At 42.5% G+C, this 27086-nt stretch overlaps 3 protein-coding genes across 8 annotated transcripts in view; 1 reads left to right on the plus strand and 2 right to left on the minus strand.

Annotated features, from left to right (window-relative positions):
- Positions 1 to 2083: 2083 nt before the first annotated feature.
- On the minus strand, positions 2084 to 11932 carry pigo (phosphatidylinositol glycan anchor biosynthesis, class O). The gene is made up of 11 exons (XM_032539312.1): positions 11749 to 11932; positions 10903 to 11381; positions 9653 to 9796; positions 9438 to 9561; positions 9022 to 9181; positions 7135 to 7317; positions 5384 to 6980; positions 5076 to 5279; positions 4331 to 4515; positions 4016 to 4086; positions 2084 to 3714 (listed from the first exon to the last, which is right to left on the minus strand). Exons 2-11 carry the CDS (start codon positions 11378 to 11380, stop codon positions 3585 to 3587), a joined length of 3276 nt encoding a protein of 1091 aa, XP_032395203.1. The 5' UTR covers position 11381; positions 11749 to 11932; the 3' UTR covers positions 2084 to 3584.
- Positions 11933 to 12968: 1036 nt separating this feature from the next.
- LOC116704099 (stomatin-like protein 2, mitochondrial) lies at positions 12969 to 19111 on the minus strand. Its single transcript, XM_032539340.1, has 10 exons — positions 18882 to 19111; positions 17389 to 17541; positions 17207 to 17306; positions 17060 to 17118; positions 16843 to 16944; positions 16610 to 16744; positions 15569 to 15713; positions 15291 to 15370; positions 15067 to 15195; positions 12969 to 14450 (listed from the first exon to the last, which is right to left on the minus strand). The coding sequence occupies exons 1-10, from the start codon at positions 18924 to 18926 to the stop codon at positions 14352 to 14354; spliced, it is 1047 nt and encodes a 348-aa protein (XP_032395231.1). The 5' UTR covers positions 18927 to 19111; the 3' UTR covers positions 12969 to 14351.
- Positions 19112 to 21501: 2390 nt separating this feature from the next.
- Positions 21502 to 27086, plus strand: part of LOC116704088 (protein unc-13 homolog B) — a 97341-nt gene continuing 91756 nt past the window's right edge. For 3 of the 6 annotated variants that reach the window (XR_004335582.1, XR_004335583.1, XR_004335587.1), the window contains exon 1: positions 21520 to 21789. The gene's annotated coding sequence lies outside the window, so the exon portion shown is untranslated. Of the gene's footprint in view, positions 21790 to 27086 lie in introns of all 6 variants that reach the window. The other 3 variants (XR_004335584.1, XR_004335588.1, XR_004335589.1) reach the window with 3 other exon arrangements.

Here is a 27086-nt window from a genome sequence, read left to right on the forward strand (position 1 = left end):
AATGCAAAATAAAGATAACTATCAATAGCATCTTATTGTTGAATACAATGTATGGAATTCGCATGGTAACCAAAGTCATGATCGCTGAAGCAGTTCCTTCCAACAGTCTTATTGGTATTGGTCTATTAGTCTTATTATTTTTTTTAAACATTAGCCTATTTCCAAACTGTTCCAAACTGTTTTGTTTGAAAACACAAGTTTATGATTGTGTTTTCTATATCCGGCATTTATGTCCTCCAGCAAAGTTTCTTTCTTCAAATTTTGAATTTTCTTGGCAGTGATAATTTATACCTTCACATGATACTGGAGCATCATAGTCATTCAACTGAAAAGGGAACAGTTTTAGGTTTAAGTTGCTTCAAAATGTTAAAGTTCAATCATTTGCATCTACTAGCCCAAATGACAACTACAAGTTGTGAAAATACACTTGTTTGAATATTGATTTATTGAATTCATACAGTTTCTAATGAATAATGATACGCAAGATTTAAGCTCATTAGCAAAGATTAAAAAAAATAATAATAATCCCACCTGAAAAGCCATCCATCCCATTCTCCAGACCAGTGTTTGAGGTAATTCCACTATAGCACTATAATTCCATCCACAAGTAACACAATGACACAATGACTATTTTGGTCGTGGGTTTCATACGCTTTCTGTAAGAAAACTTTTAAAAATCCTAACAGATGGGGGACCCTGGGACAAAAACCTTGTTGCACAAAATATATCCCTGGTGGCTTTGGATCAATACCAATAACTTGGATATTACTGCGGCAGGTGTTTCGATTTCTGGCTTTGAAAATGCGTTTTTCAATTTTCCACGTCTTTCATTTACTGGGTGCAAAGGTTGTGCCACAGGTCCGTCTGTAGATGCTGCTGCAAAACCTCGGCCTCTCATGAGGTCTGATTCAGTGAAGTTATTCCCGTAGTTATAGGTACTTCTCATGTTGCTTCAATTGCCTCCTCAACTCCTCCACTTGCTTCCCTTCCAAGAGAGGCAGTGAGCAAATGTGAGAGGAAAGGACCTTCTCTTGCTCGTCCCTCTCTCCTCTAATGATTTCCTTCTGTCTCCTTGGTGGGAGGGACCAAGCCGCGAGGAAATCATCGGAAAATAAAAGGAACGAGCAAATGTGTTGTGGAGGGATAAGACGTTTTTTCCTCTGAAGCATCACATGAATTTGTCATCTGTCTGGGTGCGGAATTAGCAACTTCTTCTGCTGCACGGCTTCCGGGAAGGCTGTTCTCGTGTTTCCTCGCCTATAGCTCCCAGATGATCCGTCCTTGATGCTCGCTCCACGGGGCAGAAATAAGAGTTTAGAGACGGCCTTCACAGAGGAGGGACAGAACAACTTCTGGTTCAGCAGAGGAGTGGAGATGCTATCACATAGGGGACATGGGATGTGTCTTGTGAAACACAGTGATCACATGATCCAATATGGATTCATTCAACCCTGTCCAGTTTACATGCTGCGTCCCTGATCCAGTTTTCTGTAATTTGCATTTAAATACAGTATATGTAACAAAACTAACACACTAACTTCAATTCAGTGTTTTGAGTTTCAATCTGCATCTCAAAAGCTGGTCACTAGTCTTTGATACGAGCATAGTAGACTAGTTTATGGGGGGGAAAAAAGAGGGCTGAGGAACCAGTAGACACTTTCTTGAATATGATGTCGTCTCTTTGCCTTTTTGTACAAGTAAAACATTTGACGACTTACAGACTTATGGGAACTGGAAAGGTGGAGAAGGCCCCGGTGAATAATGAATGACGCACCTTGACTGATGGGCAGTAAAAACTTATGGCAGCACCCCTCCTCTCCATCAAGTCATTTTTTGAATCAATAAAACATACATTAAATATGACTTTTATGCACCGTATAAATAGTTTGCACTGCAACGATAAATAATGCTAAAGTGAAACATGGACGCACCACAAATCATGACAGCGAAAGTGGATATTTCAAAATCATTGTGAGGCCAAGATGTCGTGTAAAAAAAGTTTTTATTACATTTTTAACAGAATGGAGAAAAAAAAATCATCTAAATTAATCAGCTATTTATATATTATCCTTTTTATTTTTTATTTTTTAAACAGAAAAAAAAAGCCCCGTCATCACACAACCTGGCCAAACCATCACTTGGGCTAATCACTACAGCAGCCGCCATAAATGACCAATCACTCCCATTCAACAGCCTGAGAAATGCACTACTGCATTGAAGCTAATTCATCCTGAGTCAACGTCCCTTCGTGCATTAGCTAATGAGCTTCAGCTGCTGACTACAGCTGCATAAGAGTAACAGATCTTACATCCAACACTGACTCAGACGTCCCGCAGAAATAAATTGGACGTCCCGGATTGAATGACCCTTTCAACATAATGACGTCATACACGAAAAAAAGGCATTGGTCAAAGGTAGGCACCTATACCAGGGGGGAATTGTCCTAATTACGACAAAAGTATAATTTGAGATAAAAAAAAAAAAAAGAAAGATCTGGGATTAAAAGAATCTCAATTATAAATAGGCATTAAAGTGAGGAACCAGAACCCTACAATAATAAAAGCGCAGTAGACTGAACAGATTGAAAACCCGAACAAAAAAAACGACAACGTTCACAGTAATATTATGAATTGGCAGTAACAAGACAGGCTGGTTATTTCAACATCTTGGAAATAGAAAACATAAAAAAAATATATATATATGGAAAATTTCCTTCAGCGATGACAGACATGGTGTAATGTACTTGGATGGATTTCACCAAATGAAGTAGATCGGCTTGCAAATTGATCATGGAGTAGCGCCAGACGTTGCATGCCAGATTGGGTGGCTTTGGTGATTAAAGTGGTCATTCTGTCGCTGTGGAGTCTGCTTCAGCAGTTAAGACACTGAACTGACTAAACATTCCCCGGCTCCTTTAGATCTATTTCCCCCTCTATAACATTAAACTTGCACATGTGTGGGCCTCAGTTACAAAGTTAGGTGGGAAAATTCCTTAAAGGCCAATTTGGTTTAAATATTGTAGGTAGCCGACTGTGACAGCCATGTTGCTAGTGTAAACTGCTTAGTGTATGTATTCCCGGGAAGCTGCACCATGAGCCATTTGCCAGACTGTCTGACTTGGAGACCTTGGTAGGTTTCATCCTTTCTATTGGTTAGAAAACAGAGGAGTTCAGGAGACATTCAGGTACTGTGGCTCACATACAACTCTGAACCTCAAAAGGCCTTCAGCCTCATGAGCTAAGTGAGGAGGTCTACAAGCGTATTTTGGCATCTATGGGAGTCCAGATGCTCAAGAGTTCAGTCAGTCTAAGATGTCCTTAAGATGTCCTTAAGTCTCTCTGGCTGAAAAGGAGGTGGGCCTCAGTGTCAGTAATGCATGACACAGCCCTCAAAGAGAGTTACAGTAAGTGGCAACCTCACACGACGTGTTTGTGGTCATCCTTATGCGAGACACAGATGGCGGTGTCTTTTTTTTCTTGCGAGAGGTCAGTATAAAAAAAAAAAAATTCTACAGTGACACCACCATGTCCCTTTTTCTCTGTGGCACAGTGAGCTCTGATGGGCTTCCATGGTAACTGCCGTCGCTACCTAGATGCATCCGGGACGAGTCTCTTAAACCAGCGGCCAACGGCCATGTCTACTCTCAGCACTAGTGTGACCCCAATCAGTAGAGACACGCTGCTCACCAGGAACCCTGAGGCCTCAAACAGTAACCTGTGGGGGGGGAGAGAGAAAACAGAAGACTCTGTAATGTTGGCTGGGAGAAGCACAAATTTAAAACAATTCCAATTTTCCAACCGTTATACTGGCTGTGCAACACACATGGTTGTTCAAAACACTTTTTCCACCCTAAGGTTAAGAAGAATATAAGATATAAAAGGTAGGAATCTTCTACAGAGAAGTAGACCATTACTAAAGTGAGTTCTTACTTCATACGATATTAACGCTGAGTATGCTCAAAAGCCTTTACTGTAAGTGAGTTTATGGGAGCTGGAAAATCCATTCAGTCACTTACTTGGGTGCGAAAACCTTCCACACCATTAGGTGTCTCCTGAGGATCGCAGCTGCACAGACCGAAGCAAAGACCTGTGAAGAGACACACGTACAGACTCGCGTGATGTGATAAAGATGCACATGGAATGGGCGGGACTGCACACACGAGATAAAAAAATGATACGATGAGAATGTATCGCACTTGAACGGGACTTAGATTCCTAAACTGAATGAATGATTTCCATTGATGACCAAACAGTTAATCAGTAACAGATGCTCCGTTAATGTGTGAACCCATACCGACCGAACAAAGGCATGCCGTGGCGCGTGGACGTACCTGCGCTCCGAGAATGAAGAGGTAGCGTGTTGCGAGTTGAAGAAGGGCCGAGCTGAACTGCTGGGGGTTTTCTCTCAGTCTCATCTCCATCACAGCGTCCTCTCCCTCTTCCCCACAAGCTCTCGCTCCCCTGCTCCCACGCACCTCGCACACCAGGGGCCAGAACAGCAGCATTGGACAACCCACTGAGGACGACGAGACGTGGACACAAAGGCCAATCAGCAAGGCACAGGATCACGCTTTCAGTCCTAGCGTTGAGTTGCCAACTCTATGAATCGGCTGCTTTGACAGAATTTCTTTTTGAATTAATTCTATTTGCTTTCCGTTTTTTATGTCTCCCCTGCACAATATCACATTTTTTGAGTGCTTTGTTGTAAGAAAAAAAAAGAAATACATAACTTAATAAAAAAACAATCTAATTTAGCCTTGTTTTTAATCTTGCAGTCCAAATAATACTTGTACCTTTTGAAATAGGTCATCCCATCCATTTCCTAATTAAATGTTACAGCAAAAAAATTATTTTATTTTACCTTTTCTTATCTTTTTCCATTGCATCATTTTTTTTCATCCTATTCTATCCAATCTTTGTTTATATTGTAGCTTGTCTTTTGTCCCGACTGACTACTAATGCTTCTCCAGATGCAACCGCCTAATTTCCATTAAGAAACATGAATTAGCATTCGTATTTGTTTTGAAATCATATTAAACTCACTTAACCCCACATTGCTTCTCGGTTAGTAACTACCTGCGAACAAGATGTGTGAGGCAAAAGTGTTGAGGGTGACCAGCGAGGCGGGCAGTAGGGTGCCTGTGTGTCCGTCGGGGAATCCCACGAAGGCAGCGCCCCACTGGATGGACGGGAAGGTGGGGAGGTGACCTGTGGCGTGGAAAAACTGGGTGGCAGCCAGGGACCACAGCACCACTGGAGTCCAAGGCACGTTAAAGCCACCTGAGGGGGAAACAGTGAGGGGGTGGGTGAGTGGAGTAAAATCTCCATAGTCGTAAGGGACAAACAGAAGCGCAAAAGAAAGAAGTGACTGTGAGGAAGCTCACCAGAATATGTTCCATGCAGGCTACTGAGGTTAGTGGACGAAGCGTGAATGTGCAACAGCGCTCCCATTTCAAGCAGCAGCAGGAGGAAAGACAGCGCCATGCCCTCTGGGTGCAGCAGCAGCAGGCCCAGTCCCAGCAGGCCACAGAACAGCAGCAAGGGGGCGGAGTAGACGGTTCCCAGTCCGTAGGCCTTCACAGCGGGACTGCTGTCCACCTCGCCGCCCCCGCTCAGCTCGCTGTCCTCCATGGAGCGCCGCATGCGTTGGTAGATCTGGGGGATGAGGTGGTGCAGCTCGGCTTGGGGGCTGATGCCGGTGCTCGCCCGGTAGCTCGGCAGGGGCAGAGACGAAGCTCTGGCTGAGTCCGCACCCCTGGCCTTAACAAAAACAGTGAGAGGATCTAGCCAGATCAGGAACAGCCCCAGTGCCAGGAGACAGTAGGCGGCCCTGGGGAGGGCCAGCTGGGCCAGGCCGATCAGCTCGGCCAAATTCCTGAAGCTGTCGTCTGGGGTGGCGCTGACGGCCCAGTGGAGCGCCAGGCACACTGACAGGAGCGGCAGGATCCAGTGGGCTGTGAACACTGTCCCGCCGGAGGAGTTCAGGTTGCCGTAGTGGCGGAGACAGCGCCTCAGCAGATACGTCCATAATCCCAGGGAGAAGACAGAGAGGACGTAGTGCAGGTTCTTCAGCTGGCTGTCCTGCAACCGGGAAAGAGGAGAAAGGAACGGAGACGGCTGGCAAGAGCCCTGCTCCTCCCGACAGGCGTGGAAGGAGAGGGAGAGGTAGAGGCTGCCGACGAGAACCCCCAAGCAGGCGAGGAGGATGCCGCTTTCTTTCCTCACGGTCGATGGGGACAAGGGTGGGGGGGGCAGGAACCCTGCGGCCTTGAGAGGGTCATGGCTGGGGGGCAGGAGCAGGCCATCCCAGTTGAGATGGATGGGAATATAGAGCGCCAGCGAGAACACCAGAAAGGTCACCGCCCGGCCTTCGGCGATCACGTAGCTGTCCGAGAGCAAGGAGGCACAGCGGAGCAGTGGCACCAAGAGAGGCGGGATGAGGAGGCGGGACGGGGTCAGCCAGATATTACACTTTGGCGCTTTAGATCCGTTTTTTTCCACGGGAACGGTTCCGAACCGACGGGCTCTCCAGAGAAAGAGGAGTTCAGAGCTGAGGGCAGCGGCAGCAAGACACCACGCCACCTCGACGTAGCCCCGCGTGAGTAACTGACAAACAGCCGCGCCGACCCCCGCCATCAGTGCCACGACGACTGGGGCCTTCAGTCCAGGACCGTTCTCCCTGATCAGCACCAGGGACAGCTCCGACAGGATGAAACACGTCAAGCAGGCAAATGCCAGGATGGCCAAACCGACTGCCATTTTAAGGGGGTTGAATCGAGCCCAGGTGGCTCGGCAGGTGGCTCGGACTGAGGTGAGGTAGGCCTGCAGCGAGGCGGCCAGCTGTGGGGAGGGTGACCGACCCTCTCTAACCGAGCTGAGGTACTCAGAGGACAGGCGGGAGAATTGGTGCTTCAGCTGGGAGAGGCTCTCTGGCGGGATGTCTTTGGCCATGCCGGAATAAGTCTCTAGGAAACGGTTAACCTTCAGAAACATAATAGTCACGAGGTGAATACACAGACAAAAAGAAACATGCGCACACAATAACTGAAGATGATATGTAAAGTCTGATGGGTTTTTTTTTCCTGTAGGAAAAAAAAAAAAAAAAAAAACTGTGCTAGACAACTGAGGCGAGCACCTGTTTTGCATTGATCCACAGTGCCTCCAGCTGGCTGAGGCGTCCAACTGCACCTTCTGTCTGCCCATGGGGGGGGAACAGAGGCAAGAGAACCTGCCCTACACTGCTGTATGGGATGGGAACTCCGAGCAGCAGAGCCAGGGTGGGCACCAGGTCGGTCTGGGGCACCACGTCCGGTTCACTCTACAAAGAGGAGAAAATATATTCCTACACCATTACCTGTGATTGTTTTTTTCTTGGGGTCAGATTTGTGATATCGTTTACTTACTTTACTTATTCTTTCATCAGTTAGTTCCTGATTAAAAGCGAGGCAACTTTTGAAGAATGAAATAACTCTTCCTTTTCCAAATAAAAAGAAAAATTCTTAAGCAATACAACATGCCTTTTCTCAAATCGCCGCACTCAGACCTTTTGCAGCTACAGCCTTACTTGGTCTAGTAGCTAGTCTAGTTTGACTAGTAGCTTATGGTGGCTAATGTTAGTTAGACGGCGTCTAAGTTCACTGACATTGACTATTGAATATGTTTGAATACTCTTTTTGTACTTGCAGCTGACTTAGGAGAAATTTAGGTAAATAATGCTAATTCAATATGCCATTATCTTGCAATCTAACATTTGTGGCCACAGTTTAGCTGAACAACATTCAGCTAAAGTGACTTAGCGTAAAAATCCCTGGATTTATTTAGGCAACGTTCCGGTACAGCTGCTTGTAACCCAGCTCTAGTTAGGAGGACATTAAAAAGATCAAAAAACAGATTATAAGCCAACATCGCTCGGAGCACCTTTAACTGTCAGTAGCAGATTTTTAAAGTGAAACGGTGCAACCTTTTGAACCCCATAAATTACCATAATTAGTCCCTTGCCTGCAAGCACTGCAGTGAGCCACCACTACAGGGCCATTTTATTAATGAGATTGGTGGATTAGCAGTGGTATTTTCTGTGTACTCATGTAACCCACGATCCTCCACAATGCATTATGCAACGCTCCAATTACACTGCAATTATGGGAATCATGGGTGAAGTTTGCTTTTCTTGTGCAAAATCCACTTTTATCCCTGAATAGGCGGAGACGACGTGCCAGCATCAGCTTAGTGGATGCGGGGAGCTGCACAGCCGACCCTGAACACAAATGATCATGCACTGAATGGTTTGATGTTTCATTGTCATGGGTTTGTGTGTCCGTTTCCTGTTTTATTTAGAATTCTGTCTATTCTCCCTAGTCTTGTCTGGTTTTACTCCATCTTCTCGCCTTTTTCGATTGTTCTGCCCAGCCCTACTGTCACCTGTCCCTTGTTTCCCTTGTTGCCGTGTGTATTTAGTCTGTGTTTCCTTTTGTGTCTTGTGGGTTCATTTCGTTCTGTGTGTTGCATGTGTTGTTGTTCTGAGGTGTCAGGTATGGCTCTAAGTATTTTCATGGTTTTTTTTCTGAGTGGTGTACAGTGCCTGCTCATTCCAGGCTTCCTCGCTTCTGGCTTGCATGCTTTTGGGACTTCTTGTTTGTAAGTTTCTTGCCCTGCTATCATCTTGGTTTTTGGTCTTCGTTTAAATAAACTCTGCATTTTGGGTCCAAGCCTCATCTATCTGTCACGTTCATATACATCATTTAGACCAAAACGATCTTTTACGTTTGTCTTTAACCCTCGGTCTTCGTGCCAATGAAACTTTCCCTCAATAATGCACAAAGCCTTTCTTTAGAAAGATTCATTGGCTAGACAATCATCGTAGTGCGTTCTTGACCACTAAATAAAAAACGTCCTTCCATTTACTGTGTGTGTGTGTGTGTGTGTGTGTGTGTGTGTGAATATATATATATATATACAATCATATCATGTGAGAACTTGATTGTGGGGGAAAAAGAAAATAAAATAAGCTGGCTACTCTACCGACCTGGGACGGTGGTCCGGGAAACAGAGGGGACGGACTGTAAAGGAAGATGGCAGCGTCGGTCTCCTTCTGACTTTCTCCGCCGTGATCTCCAGTGTCCGTCATCCCGTGATCTCCCATCACCACCAGGAGGGTGTCATTCTGCAGACGGTCAATCACAGACCTGGAGGAAAAGCGTGAATATGGTCCGAGGGGTTTCAAAGAGATTAATTAGGGTGCCTGCAATTCAAATGAATGATATCACATGTGGACAGTCTGATTTTAATACAAATCAATTGCAGTCATTGTAAGCAGAGCTACCCCTTTAGAAAGAGCTATCTGGACCAGAATCTTCTAATAGCAGTGCAGCTAAGTGACAGGACTTATCTACAGTACTGCTGCTGTGAAACAAGCTCGTAGCAGCTGTACTGTTGTCTGACCTGATGACTCCATCCATCTGGGTGAGCTTGTCGGCCATGGCCGGATGGTCGGGACCAAACCTGTGGCCGCAGTGATCCACTCCGAGGAAATGAGCAACCAGGACGTCCCAATCGTCCCCCACCACTGTCAAAACCAACGGCAAGGGACGGACGGACAGATGTGAAGCGCGAGGACAATACAAGAACAGTGCAGACGTGCAGAAGTCAATACGTACTAGTTGTGTAGAGGTGCTGGAGGATCCCGTTGTCCACGGTGTGCAGATCCTTCACATTGAAAGAGGGGAAGGGCAGAGAGCGGTGGAACTTCTTCGGAAAAAGATTCTCCCAAGTGTCATCACCCATGAACACCACTCGTTTGCCTGTGTGCACATTCCAAAACAACTAAATTAGTCACCGGCATTCGTTTATTCCAACACATTTTCACCTATTAAAATGGACTTTGAGGTGTGATTGAGTATGATCTTTCTGGATTGTCCAATTCTAAATCTTTTCAACCCTTTGAAATTTCATTTTCAATGTATATTTTGTTTCTTATCCAAAGGTGTGATGCATGAGGCTTCTACTAGGCTACATATTTATATACTGGCACCATTGTTATGATAGATTATCTTATGACAGTGACAGTAAAGAGTTGTATCCTTCCTTTCTCAAACCGTTTAACCCTTGTGTTGTCTTCCCATCGAAATTGAAAATCAACACTTTTGTTGAGGCTTTTAATCTTTATAACGTTTTTAACTTTTTCTTACATTTTTGTCCCTTTCTCATCACTTTTGATGCTTTTTTTTGTCACTTGTTTTGACATTTTCAACAATAACTTCAGTTTTTACAGTTGTTTTTGGAATTGATGGTCAAAAAAATTAATTGTCCTAATGTTTGAGTTAGAAAAGCAGAAATCAGGAATTATTTAGACTAAAATTAAAGAAATGTATTATGTTGAATGAATGTGTCAACTTTTACTTAATACTATTTTCAAAACCACTTCAATCTCTATCGTTTTTCAAACGCTATACAATTGAATAAGACACCCCAAAATGAATGAAAGTAGAGATTTGTACTTGCCAACAAGCGTTTAGAATCAATCATGTTATTTTGGGTAATTACAATTGCGTAGTTAAAAAGAACATTGATATAGGAAAATGGGTCAATTTGACCCGAGGACAACATGGGTTAAAGTCCTGGACTGCTCTGTGCTCCTATAGTTAAACAGCTGAATACCAAAACAGTCTATACAGTATAGGTGTAAACTTTCAGGCATTAGGGTGTGGTCAGAACAGCTAGACAACAGTGCAGCCCTTTGATTCTAATAGCCACCACTTCACTTCAGTCTTATATAAAACACTGTGAAACTAACACACCCACACACATATGTGCGTTTTTGCTCTTCGGTATATAATGTCATGTATGTAATATGTAATGTGTAGTGTAGTGTACTGCACGTCATAGATACAACAGTGTAACTACTCACCCACTTGCCCAAACTGATGGATGAGGTTGTCCTCCAAGATGGCACTGGATGCAAAGTTATTACCTACGTCCACAAAGGTGGGCAAGGAGCCCGTGGTGAAGCCCTTGATCCTCTGCATGGTGGTCGTAGGCGGGTCAGCGCGGAAAGGGTACAGGCGGCTGTGGGAAGGCCTGGATGAGACCGTCTCCTCCAACACGGGCAGCTTGTTCTCATACGGTCTCGGCGCCGTGTTGTTGGGGTCAAACCAAGCGAAGTCGATCTTAAGGGCGTCGATGATGAGGAGGACAGCCCTGCGGAAACGCGGCTGGACGCGGCAGAAGTCCACTGGCTCCTCTCCGGGCTGCAGGACGTCTCCGCAGGTGCTGGTCCTGTTCACCTCCAGCCTCACCAGCAGGAATCCACCCACAAACAGGTAGATGCCCACAAAGTACACCGCACACATCCAAAGGAGCAGGGACAGCACCGGGAGCCCCTTCATCCTACACACACACACACACACACACACACACACACACACACACACACACACACACACACACACCGGTGACAGGATAGTAGCGTTACCGTTAACGTTACAGGTCAAATCCAGGCACACTTGCTCCACGCAAGGTACAAAAAAAGTCCCAGAAACAAGTCTTTGGGCAACACCTGCTACACGAGATGCTAGTGCTAGTAACGTGCAAATTGAGAGAAACCTAAAGTTCCACTTAAACCGAAATAAACGGCACACGCGGCGTCAAGACGTGACGGATAATAACAAGCTAAGAGGGGGGACGGTTAACGTCCGTAATTTTATTCCGAGTTAAGTTAGCCCCGAGGCTAGCTTGCTTTGGTTTTGTCACTGACCTTGTAGCAGTCGTATTTTCGTCCTTTCTCGGACTGAGGAGGAGGGGGGGGTGAATGTGTGTGCTTACAACACAGGTGTCCCAGGTGTTTTAGGTAAACAGAGAACTGCGCGACACCCCATTCACCTTCATGGATTTCAGTACGAGATTAGAACGCTGGTGACAGCTAGGAACTTCAGCGTGCATGCAACCCGGCGGAAGCAAAGGACGGACCATTTTCTATGCAACACCGATTTTATTTTACCGTTATTCCCTACATTTTGACTTTCAGGCTAACCTTGCTCTGGGGCCGTTCTTTCAAATTACCAAAACCAAATCTTAAAGAGGAGGATATCTTTTAGTTTTACCGTCAGCTATTCTCCAAAGTAACATAACTAATATGTTTATTTTTGCACTATGATGTCTGGTAGTTAAATAAACGATGGACGGAAATGTACCAAAGATATTGGATTACCTTTTTTAAATTGTTGGCAAAATTATTAAATTGGTTTATAAATAAATAAGATACAAACAATGCAGAGAAAACTACATTCATGTTATAGGATCCATACCGTCTGTGAGGCAAAGTAAAGGGCGAAGAATCTCTATCCAACATAGAGGCGGAAGGAAGCAAAGATGTGTCACTCTGTCAGTATGTCATGGAACCAACAACTCATTCACTATTCCGTAGATTGTAATCTTGTAAAACCATAAATAATAGAATTCAGGTATCTTTTGCTAAATAAATACCTGCAATGTAAAGTATATAAGCTTCCAAAATGTCTCCAAATCCTTTTAAGTACATGTGGCATACTTTGGAATTCAAATGGCAAATACTGGTATGGAATCTAAAGCAGCTGAGTTCTGGCCATAGACCGTATATATATTAACGGTCTATGGTTCTGGCACTTTGCCCCATGGAATGAACCCCTAGCACATTTATACCACACCTATGCTCATTTAAAATCATAGTGGCACATTTTTATTGGCTATTTATTGACACCCAGACCAAGTGATCAGAGTATTTATTTTTATTTTTATTTGATAACAAACATGGAGATCAACTTTAACATCCTTTTTCAAATCCTACTGGGAGTTTATTTCCACATTGTTTTACACACAATCGTGTTCTAACATAATTGTACATTTCCAAACGAGTGCTTTGCAACTTCTCATTCCACCAAGTCATGAACTTACTGAAGTCTCTTTACTTTCAGTCACGAATGACACACGTTAAAATTGAATTTTTGCATTATTTAGTATAAACCTGTAAACACCAGTGAAGGCTATGACGTGACAAACTTGCCGTCTTTCCAGAGAACCATGACATTAAAAACATAAGTTCCATAAGACATACGAGGTGAATACAAAAATGAACATAGCATAAGGGATGTCTTTGTAAATGAACTAGTTGTCGAAAAGGAACAGCTTATGAATAATATCAGAAAATATTTCTAAATAAATACTGGATTAGCTGTTTCAGGGAGATGTTTTTTTTAATTAAACCACAGGGCCAAGTTGTGAATTAACTACACTTTGGGAAATCTTTCACCATTTCGCGGCATCACGTGTAGCAACTTGAAGTCGCTGGTCCCAGTGATGCTGAACAGAGTTGAGGAATTCTCGCTGATGTCTGTAAACAAGCCGTTAAAGGTCCCATGGCATGAAAATGTCACTTTCTGAGGTTTTTGAACATTAATATGTGTTCCCCCAGCCTGCCTATGGCGCCCCCAGTGGCTAGAAATGGTGATGGGTGTAAACCGAGCCCTGGGTATCCTGCTCTGCCTTTGAGAAAATGAAAACTCAGATGGGCCGATGTGGAATGTTGCTCCTTACGAGGTCATAAGGGGCAAGGTTACCTTCCCTTTCTCTGCCCGGTCCGCCCAGAGAATTTGGCCCACCCGTGAGAAAGAGACAGACATCAGGCTGTACTTCTGCACCAAGGTTGAATTTTGGGAAAGAGACTTGCGATACAGTATTAGGGGACCACTAAGGTCTTTATAAAAGCATCCAAAGAGCACCATGTCATGGGACCTTTAACAAAGCAGATGGCTCCTGACCTAACACAGCAAAATGAATGAATGTTGAGCGGCCCTGAAAAACAGCTCGCAAAAGGAAGAAAACATTCAAAACAATCGTGTCTTTCACTTCCATAACGTAAAATCAAAACCCTTTACAGCCAATTCTAATAGGGTTTATGCACAAATGCACAAATATAAACCACACGCAACAGATCTGATGCAGGAACGCCATTGCCCACATATGACTTAGAAATCATATCCTGCACACTGCGCAGGGCTTATTTCTGCATCCATGGCCACAGCAGCTGATACATCCCAAAACCTGTCATCAATTTCTCCGTTTTGTCAGCCTGCCAAGTCACTGGTGTGAGTATATTTGGTTGAAGGCCGGTGGGAACTTTCCAATCGGACAATATCTGGACATAAAAATACAGCGAAGATTAAAAATCCTCTTACAAAAGAAGGTTTGTAAAGTTGATCAGCAGAGTGGGTATGTGACCATCACACAGCGATGCCTTGGAGCCCCCACCCGATAACTGAAACCCAAACTGTTTTCTGCTTCGGTGACATTTTACTGCTTTGAGTTCATTCGCCGAGTCCTCTGCTATTGAGACGATTGGTTCGCGTGGTCTTCACTCTTCAGCTGCCCCTCTTCTGGGGCTTTTGGACCCCTCTTTGCCATCGTGCTGTAAATGGTCATAGCCTGAGTGCAGAAAGACAGGAAGAGAACCATTTAATGTCGTGACCGAAGACGGAAAAAAGTGACTCTCTCGGGTGGCTACAACACAGGTTCAGAGTCAAATTTAAGACTTTTTTTAGACCTTAAGACCATTATGAAAACCATTTGAGACCTTTCTCACAGTAACTTGCACTTCCTCGTAGCTGAAAAATAAATTATGTTTTTTTCTGTGGTGCAATCCGAAAGAGACTCACGCCAACAACGTGACGGCTGATTGGCTGCAACATAAGTAGCATATTGGTCCCATTTGTAGTCGTGATACAGCAAAATTATATTTGGACTAGCAAAAGAAAGAACTACAACACCACAGGATTAAAAAAAAAAAGAGCATTAATTAAAAATTAAGATCCGTTTAAAATGATTGAAAGTGCTCATATAATGCATTCTGGCTTTTCCCCTTTCCTTTATTGTGTTATATACATTTTTTTTGCATGTAATATTTAAACCTTTTTATGCCTAAAGGTTTGATTTTGAAATGTTGAAGATTACCGTGGAAACCCTGTACAACTATAAAAAAAATTTAAAATAATGGTTACCCTGCTCTGAACAGGAATACAAATAATGATGCCTGTGTACATACCTGTGTGATCATTCCGCTAACGTCCCCAGTATTAGAGGGCAGGAGGATGGTGTTGGACTCTTTGGCGAGTTTGGAGAAAGCAGACACATACTGCTCGGCTACGCTTAGCGAGGCCGCCGCGTCTCCGTTCTGTACAACGCATGGTAAAAGAATCACAATTAACCCCCGTGAATAAGACTGCGGTAGTGGGTATCTCCGATTAAAAACCCAAAACATCTCTTCACCTGCTGGGCCAGAGCATCTGACAGCATACAGATAGCCTTGGCTTTTGCCTCTGCTCGGGCCAGAACTGCCTGGGCCTCACCTGGGGGGGGGGGAACACAGTAGTGGATCAGTGACATCAAACCTGTCCTCGTTAGTGATTTCAGTGGATTTAGCCCTACAAGCTCAACTTAAAACAACAAAGAGCAACAGATCGGCAGGAGAAGACAAGCTGCCTCCCTTTAGGTGACGAGGCTGCGTAAAAACTGCAGGGATAACTGGGACTTCTAAGTGCACCCACCGGCCGCTTTATTGATCTGCTCCGCTTTTTCACCCTCCGAGGCCAGAATCTGAGCTCGTTTCTGACCCTCAGCGACATTGATGGCCGCTTCCCTCATCCCTTCAGAGTCCAACACCGTGGCTCTCTTCTTACGCTCGGCCTCCACCTACAGAGGGGAATAACAAACGAAAAAAGGTCAGTTAAAACATGTTCTGCCATTAATGCGAGCTCTCTAGCTTGGCAAGAATCTCGCCAGTAAAGTCCTGTATGTTGTACTCTGCGTACTATAGTCAAAGCAAGACCTCCTGGGCGCTGCGTACACAAAAACTAAATGTTTCCGACAGACTTAGAAGATTTAAAAGAATTGCATTTAGGGATGTAACGATTACCACGATAAAAATGTTGACGATAACAATTACTGTTTTCATTTAAAATATTATGTGGCCGGGTTGGCATAGTTAGTAAAGCAGGCGCACATTTACATAGACGTTTGAGTTTGACCTGTGATGATTTCCTGCATGTCTCCCCCCTTTCACCTAGCTGTCCTGTCCATTAAAGGTGAAAAAGCCCCAAAAAATAATAATCAGAAACTATCCACAGTATATATAATCTCATTATATACATACGTTGAAATCATGGAAGGAGGAGACAACCTCTAAGAGGACTAAGTCTGACGCATGGGCATACTTTGGTTATTATAAGAATCCTGAAGAACAGTTGATTGAAGATTGTTACCCGTCTGCAGAACATGCAGGACAAAGGTTTCTGCAAAAGGCATTGAACACACTTTTCAAATTGCCGTGATAAAACCGAAAAACGTGATAATTTTTTGTTACTATAACCGTGAGGTTAAATTTTCATACCCATACTTCCTAATACATCCGTAATTGCATTTGCCGCTGAAGGTATTTCCACTTTAAAACTCCTTAATTACACACGTGGGATGACGAGCGAGAACTCAGTTCACAGGAATAGAAACAGATGAGGGGAGGTTCTTGCGTGTCTGCAGTGATTTGAATCAGACTGAGGCTATCAGCAATATATTGGTTCTATTTGCCCCACCTGCATCTGCATGGACTCTTTGACACGAGGTGGAACATGTATATCTTTGATTTCATAACGGAGGCAACGGATCCCCCACTCATCTGAAGCTTGGTTGATGGAGTGGACGATGTTGGAATTGAGGGACTCCCTTTCCTTGAAAAAAAAAAAAATGGAAAGAAAACAATTGTAACATCAGATGTGCCTGTGACACCTTAGCTTGTCAGTAGTTTGTACCGGTGGTCTGTCATTACCCTGAACACTTTGTCCAGTGTGAGTTTGCCTAATTCTGAACGCATGGTGGTCTGTGCCAACTGTGTCACGGCATATTCTGGCTCCTCGACACCGTAACTGGCCTGGGAAGAAACCGAATGGGTCAGAAGATAAACAACGCGTATTACTTTGATCAGAGTATAACAGCACAAGCGAGAAGACAATCATTCCAGCATGAAGCAGTTCTTAACGGCATACCTTAAAAGGGTCTAGGATCCTTAAGTAAAGAACTCCATCAATCTGTAGTGTTACATTATCTGTAAAAGAAATCGAGTCATTTTTAATATGCTGTGCGTCTATGAACTCATGTCACACTTAGACTTTAACACTTTATTGGTCCCGTACCCAGAGATACTGCAGACTGCTCCGGAACATCAATGACAATCTCTTTGAGGCTCTGCACGTAGCGCACTCGGTCTAGTATGGGTATGAGGAAGTTTAGACCCTAAAAGAGAAAAGAAGGTTGTTGAACTTTTGGTTTTTATCCCCCCCCCCTGCCCATTGACATTACTGATCAGGGTTAATACCGGCTCTAGGATCCGGTGGAAGCGACCCATTCTCTCCACCACCCAGGCTTCCTGCTGGGGCACAAACAGGACCACGGTGTTCATGGGCAGGCTGGACGCCCATCGCTGCTGGGCGGGTGTCACCCACAACCTCGGCGCGGCCCGCTGAGTTTGCTGCAGAGACACAACGTCGAGAAAAAGAAGGAAAAAAAGCCATCAGATTGAAGAAATTTAGCCTGGTGAACGGATTTCCAATTTTTAAATGTATCCTCGAAATACGTTTTCAAACCCAAAACCTTGCTGCAACGGTCCCTTAGTCTCTAACGAAAATGGACAGGGCTGCAACTGATCATCATTCGATTTCAATAAATCAATTGATTGTTTAGTCCAGTGGTTTTCAAGTTTTTTTCTATAATGTACCCCCTTTGAACAGTTTTTTTAAACAATGTACCCCTAACCAGCGCAAATACTTTTTGATAGAAAGAAAAAGTCTGTATGTAGAGGATTAATACAGTGATGTCAGCGATAGATTTACATAGATTTAGCAGCCTTGTACCTGGAAAACATTTAATTGCTAATGAAAAAAGTCGTTTTTTTAAAACGCCAAAACCTTGGAAAAAGATGGTAGAAAGAAGGAAGTAAGACAAGAATTGGTCTAAAATATTAATAAAAACTTTGGGGGGAAAAAAACTGTTCAAAGAAGGCAGGAAACCCCAGGGCGACAAAAGGGACACAATTTAAATAAGTGGCAAACTTCAAAAAAAAAGCGACAAAACCTTAGAGTAGAACAGCCTTGTAACTGAAAATCATTTTGCCAAAACATGTCACGTACCCCCTGCAGTCCTCCAAAGTACACCTAGGGGTACACGTACCAACATTTGAGAACCACTGGTACTCAATAGAAACAGGACTGCACGGTATGGAGAAAATGTCAAATACCGATCGATTTGTCTGATGTTGCGATTGCGATATCATTCACGATATTGGAGGACATGATCAATTTTTTTAGGATCATCATCTAAAATAATAATAATAACAACAACAACAATAATAATAGAGAAGTGTACCACTTTCAAGTTTGTTGCCTTATGTATAATATGTTTGCTTCTGCTCACTTTTAGTATTTTAACGCTATTGTTTATTATTTCGGATTTTGATTCAATTACTTTAAATAATACAATATGTATGTTTCCGAGCATGTTTATCGTCATATATTATGTCAAAAGTTAGGTTAACGGTGGAAGGTCGTACATGTCCTGGTCTACTATCGCTCTACTTTCTATTGACCAGTTAGCATGTCAGTCGATGGTCGGCTAAATTAGCTGCACCTCGTAATAAATTGGTACGGAGTGAGTGGCACTTTTATTCGAATGAAAAGTGACATTTGGTGGATTATCAACACTCTGGTGCACGCTGAATGACACCCACATTCCCAACGGCTGGGACACAACCATAGCAAAGAGCTGTCCGAATGTTGGAACATGCTAGCTAGCTAACCGGATATAGCGGTTTACCTGAAGAAGGGCCCCGCCGGTCCGACACAGCGTTCGCAACATCATTTCATCAATTTCAGTGATTGGGAAAAAACAATTCAGCTTCGCAGACTGGACTCTACACAAACTCTGTGCCCATGACCCTTACCAATCAGGAAATTCAAGTTACATCAGTGGTGCAACGGTGAAAAACTCGGGCTGCAATAAACCCACGGCTATGGTTCCGCTAGCACGATAACGTTATCTTTTTTCATTCTTTTTTTTTTTTTTTTTAGAAAGGCGACAACATACAATACTCTCGGTGGGGAATACAATATTCTATTATTATTTCTTTATTTATTATTTTTTTTTTTACATTTTTATTAAGAAACACAATTACAAACATTCAGATATCACAGTTCAAAACATAAAATTATAGGAAGAGAAATTGCAGCATATATAATATCAAGTAACAACAGTAATAAAAAATACAATATAAACAAAACCATGAGATAAACCCCATAGTAATAATAAAAAATAAAATAAAAAATAAATATAAAGGAAATAAAAATGTGACATATTTGCAAACACATCTGTTGTGACAACAGAAGTTCTTACCTAAATAAATTGGAATATATATCAGAAATAATTATAGCTTTTTTATTTGTTATTATTTTAAGAGACTCTACAATACGTAAAAACAATACAAATGTTTTCCATGTAAGAAATAATCACCCGAGTACAAGAAACAACAAAGAACAAAACAAAATAACAAAGGGAGATGCTTAAAAATACAAATGAATGGCACAAAGAGCAGCACAAAGGAGATATTGATCATAACAGTTTCCTAGATATGTTTCTACACATTTGTCTTGCAATTTTACTTGATCTGATATTTTTCAGTGAGGAAAAAAACTGTTTCAAATCATTTATAAATCACACAAAGGAAGGCTTAGAACATCTCCACTTATGTGATATGGATATGATATTTACCCATAAGAATAATCATATTGACTAAATTTAATTCTAACGAATCTACATTATCCATATAAAAGAGGAAGTGTGACAAGGTGAGAGTAGGGATATTATCAAACCTAAGAGACAGCCAATTATGGATCTCGGACCAGAAACTGTTAACGTACTACTCTGCTACTAGGCCTAATAATAATAATAATAATAATAATAATAATAATAATAATAATAATAATTAATACAAACATTTTCTTAATCATTTATTTGGTACTTTTTTTGGCCAGTATACTGTAGGTCTATATTCAAGATATTCTGAAGCCAAAACATGAAAAGCTTCCCCTAATATTTTGGCCTATAAAGTATATGAGGATAAGGAAACTGTGTTGTTACCTACAACTGTACCCTCAAGTTAGCCAGCATTTACAAAGACGGACAGATCCTAACCAAGTACAGCTCAGCAACCACAAACTTGCAATCAAAAGAAGAAGACACAAACAACCATGGCAAACAAAATAAAACCGAATCGACCTACATGGTCAGTGATCGACAGGTGAGGGAGATGCATCTTCTCCTACAATGCAACACCTTCAATGGAAACATGTTATGAATAAATGTTTCAGGACCCAGTGCAGTGGCTCACTAAAACACACGGTGGTGCTGTTGATTCTGTGGTAGCTCTGCCACAGTTGTATGGTGAAGACCATGTTGAGATTTACCAAATTCAATTTAATGTGTTTGGGATCCCTACTGGCATGGCTGTTCAAAAGGCACTGCTTAATTACAAAGCTCTTTGTGATAAAAGGGCTTCTAAACCTGACCTGACTTGACACGTCAGCTAATGATGCTACATCATTTTTAATAGCAGGCCATGCAGCAACTATATGGCCAAATAAACTGGTGGAATAAAACAAAAAAAGTGGGATTAAAACAAAAATACATAAGAAATGAAAGAGAATTGAGAAATTAAGAAATCAGTAATGCTGTGTGTTGCAAGTTCAAAAGGAGAAGTCCAAGACATAAACAAGTGTAATTGTCCATTCACATCACATTCAATTAAGAATATAAGTTGTCTAAAATTGCATTGTAAATGGATAAAGAAAACTATAATTAGTATTTTTTTTAAGTAAAGCAACAATTAAACATTTATTTAACTTTGTTTATTTATTTTTGTTAAAGGTTAAAGGTCACTTTTTAAACTCTTGTTTTACTATTTAAAAATAACTTGTGTGTGTGTGTATATATGTATTACTTGTAATTACTTGTAACCTATATTTTGCTTTCATTCCTATTTTTAGTAGTTGCCTTTGTTTGGGTTCTGTTTACTTAACTTTGTTCTATTTATTCAATTATAATGCACACTACTGAAAGAGCTGCTGAACAGATTATCTATCTATCTATCTATCTATCTATCTATCTATCTATCTATCTATCTATCTATCTATCTATCTATCGTCGCTTTTTTACAGCTTTAAATAATATAGATAGATAAGTAGAAACCGCTCAAAATGTCCCTCTTGTCAAAAATTACAGGTGTTTGGTCTGCCCAGAATGTGTGCGTCACCTGTTTCTTCCTCTAACCCGTCCCTCACAGTGATTGGTCAGATTTATTTTAAGCGGCTCTGCCCTCCAGTGCGGTACTGTATTTTGATTGGACACCTCCGACGCCAGTAACAGGTGCTTCGACCCCGCCTTCCCCCTCTCTCCGTGCCCTCAGGTTGTTCGTCACTCTGAAAACCTGTGATGAGAGTTTTAACAATGGCGTGGCCGCGGCGGGGGGCTGCTGCTCTTGCCCCGAGTCCAGAAGAAGAAAAACACCTGTAAACATTTGGAGTTGGAGCTTTTTCGGCAATTTGAAAAGTAATTTGACGGTTACAATGATACCGGAGGGAGTAAATCTCCGCTGACAGCCTGCTCTACAAACTGTAAAACTACTGGACTCGCTGGCAGCGCTTGGCCATGTCGTTACTGTGTGTCAGAGGTATGTTTTACGTTCTTTTTTTTTTAAAATTTCTTTACCATGACGTGGTTAGAAACTATATTAACTCTTAAGTTTTACACGTAGAACCTTGAGTTTGTTGAATTCAATCTCATAATTTTAGAGAACAGGTTTTCTGGCAGGAGGCTTCCTCCCTCAGGGGGGCAAAACAGCGGCTAGTAGCCTACATTTGACCCGTCGTGATTTCACGTTTTTTTTTTTTTTTTTATAAATATATATAAACAAAGACTTTATGAACAACGAGAATCGTATTTGAGATTGTTTTTCTATCTAGCCTTCCATGCCAGCAGTTGTAGCCTAACAGAACCACCACTGACACTCTGGGATATCACCAAAAAAATTAAAAAAAATAAAACAGTAACCTAGCCATACACAGGCTACTTTAATTTATCATCAGTTTAGGATGATCCCAGTTCACGATAACAGTTAAATAGCCTAGATCAGATTGTGAAAATTAAGATTAGTTCTAATTTTAATTCCTCAACCATACAGCAATTACAATTACATTTTTATTTAGGGGTCCGAATGGAAATAATAAAAATTTAATTAATAATTGAGTTATTCATATTTTTTTTTGTGGTCACCACCTTTCAAATAAGGTTAAGGTCTTCTTTACATGGACATGTTCCTATGCTAATACATGACTAAAGCTAAATATGTTTAGGTTGTTTTGGGGGGGGGGGGGGGGGGGGGTAACACCTCAAAGAAGTTGGACGATCCTCGCCTGCCCCAGATCTTTATAGCAAAAAGCATATTATGCAATATTCTATTTTATGTCAACAAGACCAATGCCCAGCATGTGGTCCAGTGCTGCCAGGATAGGTGGGGGGGGGGGGGGGAGCAAATCATGCAACAAGCTTAAACAGAGCTGCAGCCACATGTACTGTATGCACATCTGTAATGATGACAGAGCCACCCTGCCAAACTACACACAATATCATTTTTTTTTTTTTTTTACAAACCGTTAATCTGGCCATAATGTGTTATTTTTGTCATTTTAAAAGAGAGCATAAACCATTTTTGTCGTTCCCCCATCTTTTGAATTGGAAATTTTGATCAAAAATTCAGTCAGATGGACGTCTGTTCAAATATCCTTAAGAAAGCTCCTCATGCGTGTTTACACAATCAAACAAACATTGTCTGTTATGATCTTAAGTTTCTGTGCAAATGTTCTCCGTGTCAATGTTGGCCAACGGTTGTCACAACACCCATGTCAAGACATACAGCCATGCAGAGCACGAGTCCTCCCTGTTGAATCAGTAGCCCATGCCTATTTAGCAACAAGTTTTTCTTTTTTTTTTTCTCTCACACCAGAAGCTGATTGTCACAAATTGCAACCTGCTGCTCTGATTATTTGCTGCTAATCAAACGCATAATGTGATCTATCAACCGATTACCTGCTGAGCTAAATCAGACAGATTGTAGATCTGGGCAATATATCGCTATCATATCAATATTGTGACATGAGACTAGATATCGTCTTAGATTTTGGATTTCTTAATATCGTAATATGACAAAAGTGTTGTCTTTTCCTGGTTTTAAAGGCTGCATTACAGGAAAGGGATGTCATTTTTTGAACTTACCAGATTGTTCAAGCTATTGTATTATTTACCCACTTAGCCATTACATCCACATTACTGTTGATTATGTATCAAAAATCTCCTTGTATATTTTTGTGAAAGGACCAATAGTCGACACTACAATATCGTTGCTGTATCGATATCAAATATTGTGGTATTTGATTTTGTCCATATCGCCCAGCCCTAACAAATTGTGGCGTTAGATACTAGATGACCAAAGGTGGGGAAGCCTTTTTTTTATTTTTTTATATCAGGCTAGGTGTGATAAAATGCTGCCAAAACCACCAGTATTTATATTAAGTAATTGAAAGACTGACCTCACACTGGCCTCTTTATATGTGGCACAAAGATATTCCATTAAGGACGGGCAATCTCACATCATCCTGTCATCAGTGTTGTCTTACAGCAGGAAGCACCACAACATTTGGATGTGTGGGGAACATAAAATTTGAAAGGTAATGCGTTGGAATGACATCTGCTCCTTTGGGGGGGCGGGGGGGGAAAACCAACAATCTGAAAACAATCAGAAGGGATTCAAGCATCAATACACCAAGCTGGGAAAGAGAGAGACTCCATGCAGGGTAAAGGTCACTACGAGGCGTGTCAGCTTGGTCCCACTTGCTTTAGAAAGTTGAACCCAACGGCCCCGGCAATCAAGAGTCACTGTACTTAATGTGGGCCCTTCACAATAGAGCTGGCGCACTGTCCATTTATTGATCACTGTTATGGGAAACGGAAGCTGGTAGGAGTCATACAGACCATAGATAACAGAGAAAGGGGTGCTCGGGCAGGGGTTGTGTGATCAGCTGATGTTGTGACTCATCTCCTGATGAGCGCAGCTTGACAATGTTGCTTATTTATTGGGAGTCGAGATGCTTCATCTCCATGGCAATGTCTTTACACAACAGATAAGTGGTGGTCCTTACAAATGGACATGTGGGGTTGGACTCCTGCTGTGGATCAGAGCAGGGATGGCTGAACGCATGGCTCACATGGACCCCATCATGCTGCACCATGGGAGTTGTACTAGGGCTGCCCGGATTAGGGAAAAAAAAAATCGTAACCATGATTATTTTGGTCAATGTTTAAATCACGATTACTCAATTGACTTTTGGAAAGATGTTATAATGTTTGAATTAAGAAGGAAAAAAATGAATTGACTTGCAAAGCGTAATGTGCGAAATAATAGTTTTTCTTGATTACTCTGGTTTTTTGATCGATAAAACGGGATTAATTGCACAGCCCTAAGTTGTACAGACTCAGACGGATGATTACTTTAGAGACAGATTACCTGTGATCGTCTGACACTACGAGTGTTAGCTGGAACAGGTTACAAACAGAGGAGTTAGAAGGCAAAGAGCTCACACACAGCTGTGGGATGCCAGCTTTTGTGGTAACGGGTCTTAGTGTTACAGTGCAGATCCATCTGGCCGTGCGATGCTTCTGTCGCGCCGCGCTCCACTCTGTACCTATGGGTGACATCAAGCAACTTTATCGCACCCGCAAAGCATCCGGGAAGGCGCCGCTGCATCCAAAAAGCTGGTCGAAACCCATCTTATTGCAAATGAATCCGTTGAATGTGACGCATCTATCCAGTAGAAGTAGACAAAAATCTTTCAAACTTTGTCGATCTGAAATGAAGACAGACATGAGCTGTGTGGCCTATTTCTCGCTTAAAATGTTTTCAGGGACATATTTTGGTGAAGTTTTTTCGTGAAATACGACCTTGTGTTCAGTCCGGGCCACCATGACAGTGGTTTGAAATTCTCCAGCAGCCAGACCCATGTGACACGTTGGTCCAATCAGCTGCTGGTCAGGGGCGTGGAGCATCAGTCGTGTCGCCAAAGTGGATCAGCACTGTTAGGCTGCGTTCAGGCTGCCTGCAGCTCTTTCCTTGTGCTGCACGGGTTGACTGCTGCGAAAAGGTGAGACCGACTCAACTTTTGGAGGAATGCAACCCCACCCCACGTCACGCTGCGGTAGGGTTGGGTCCTGAGACCCGGTTCCTACACAGCCGGTAGGAATCAGGAATCAGACCCCCTGCTGCGGGGGCCAATCATGGAACCGGCAATCAGACTTCTCGCTGTGTTTTGAGCTACGGTTTTAGGCGGCCTGAGAATCCGTGTGTAAAAAGGAAACATCACTGCCTACTTCACTGCCACAAGGAAACACTGAGAGGAAAAAATGCACTGACCTGCCCGGGAGTTTGTGTAATAGCTAAATGTTTCCTGCAGGAACAAATCATTTGCCCACGCTATCTCGCTCGTCTCTTTTTTTTTTTTCTCTCTCTCTCTCTCTCTCTCTTGTGACATAAAGCTGCCTTCAAGTGCGGTCGGATACGTCAATAAATTAAACAATCTGATAAAAACAAAACAGTAAATTTAAAATATAAAGTCTATTTCTGCTTTTTTTGGGGTGTTAAGAACACAACAGGACGCCACACCACCCTTTGGAAAATTGTGTGAATGCCCGCTTAAGGACCCGTATGGTCCCCTGCAAGGTTTTGAGGGAAGTGTATGGAGTTGATGGCAATATTTCCTGTGTTGTCCATCAGCCAGTGTGTCATGCAGTGCCTTGATGGAGGGCAGCCAACAACGGATGGTGATGTGCTCAGTAGGGCTGCACAATATATAATCATGTTATTGTTTTCCAGATATCCACTGGTGCAATAAACGCATCGCGCAAGGCTGCGACATATCGCGAAAGGCACTCGTTCAATTCAGCGTTCAATTTCCTCAACAAACCAATGTTGGAAAATATTTCCTTTCATTTGTTTCAAACTCAACAAGCAGTTTATAGTATTTTCACAGAATCCTGAAAGCAGCAGAGCTTAACACTTTAATATCTGTTTCACAAGTAATATTGTTTTTTGCAATATTCAGCGTTCAGTCGCATATTTTCCTCATGTCGTGCAGCCCCAGTGCTCAGACTGGACAACGTCCTGAAGGTTGTTATTGGAAGATGAGGAAGTTGCACTTGACCAAACTGCGCTGGAAAGTGTTAGGATGTGGGACATTTAAGCAGTAAAGCAATTAGTCTAAATTACTGTACATGACATGTATGCTGAGCAAAGTCTTTATTCCGCTCTGTTTAGTCTTGTCTAGTGATGGTAAACTGGCTCCATGCTTCCTACGTTGGTCGGGGGTTTTAATTCTGGCTGAACAGAGGCTACACAGGATGTTGAGCTTCTTTTGTGCATCATCACCTTTTGTATGCCGATTGTATTGTTAACTTACAGTACAAATTAGTTTTTCTATTTTTGACATACAATACAAATTAGTTTTTCTATTGTTGACATACAGTACTAATTAGTTTATACTCCTTTTTGACAACAAATGACAACAAATGGTGGACAAATGACAACAGTGATGTAGCACTTCTTTGGCATGGCACACACTCCGGTCTTTCAAGGGTTCAAGCCCCAGATGCAGCCACTGCATCAACGCTGTTTTCCCCCAGGCCTGCTTATTTGGCTTTGCAGCTGGCTATGTAGGTGAGGAGATATTACAAGCACATATCTTGATAAAGGATGAGAATCGGAGGCTAAAAACAGCTGAAGTGCAGCAGAGGGGTTGAGTGTAGCGAGCAGCAGAGTAGTGGAATTAGAGAGAAAGAGGCAGAGAGAGCGCTTAGAGATTGTGGGAGTAATCCCTTGGCCATCTGTTTCTCTCTTTCTCTCTCTCTCTCTCTCTCTCCCTC

Source organism: Etheostoma spectabile, chromosome 16, assembly GCF_008692095.1.
Source record: "Etheostoma spectabile isolate EspeVRDwgs_2016 chromosome 16, UIUC_Espe_1.0, whole genome shotgun sequence".
NCBI classification, from domain to species: Eukaryota; Metazoa; Chordata; class Actinopteri; order Perciformes; family Percidae; genus Etheostoma; species Etheostoma spectabile.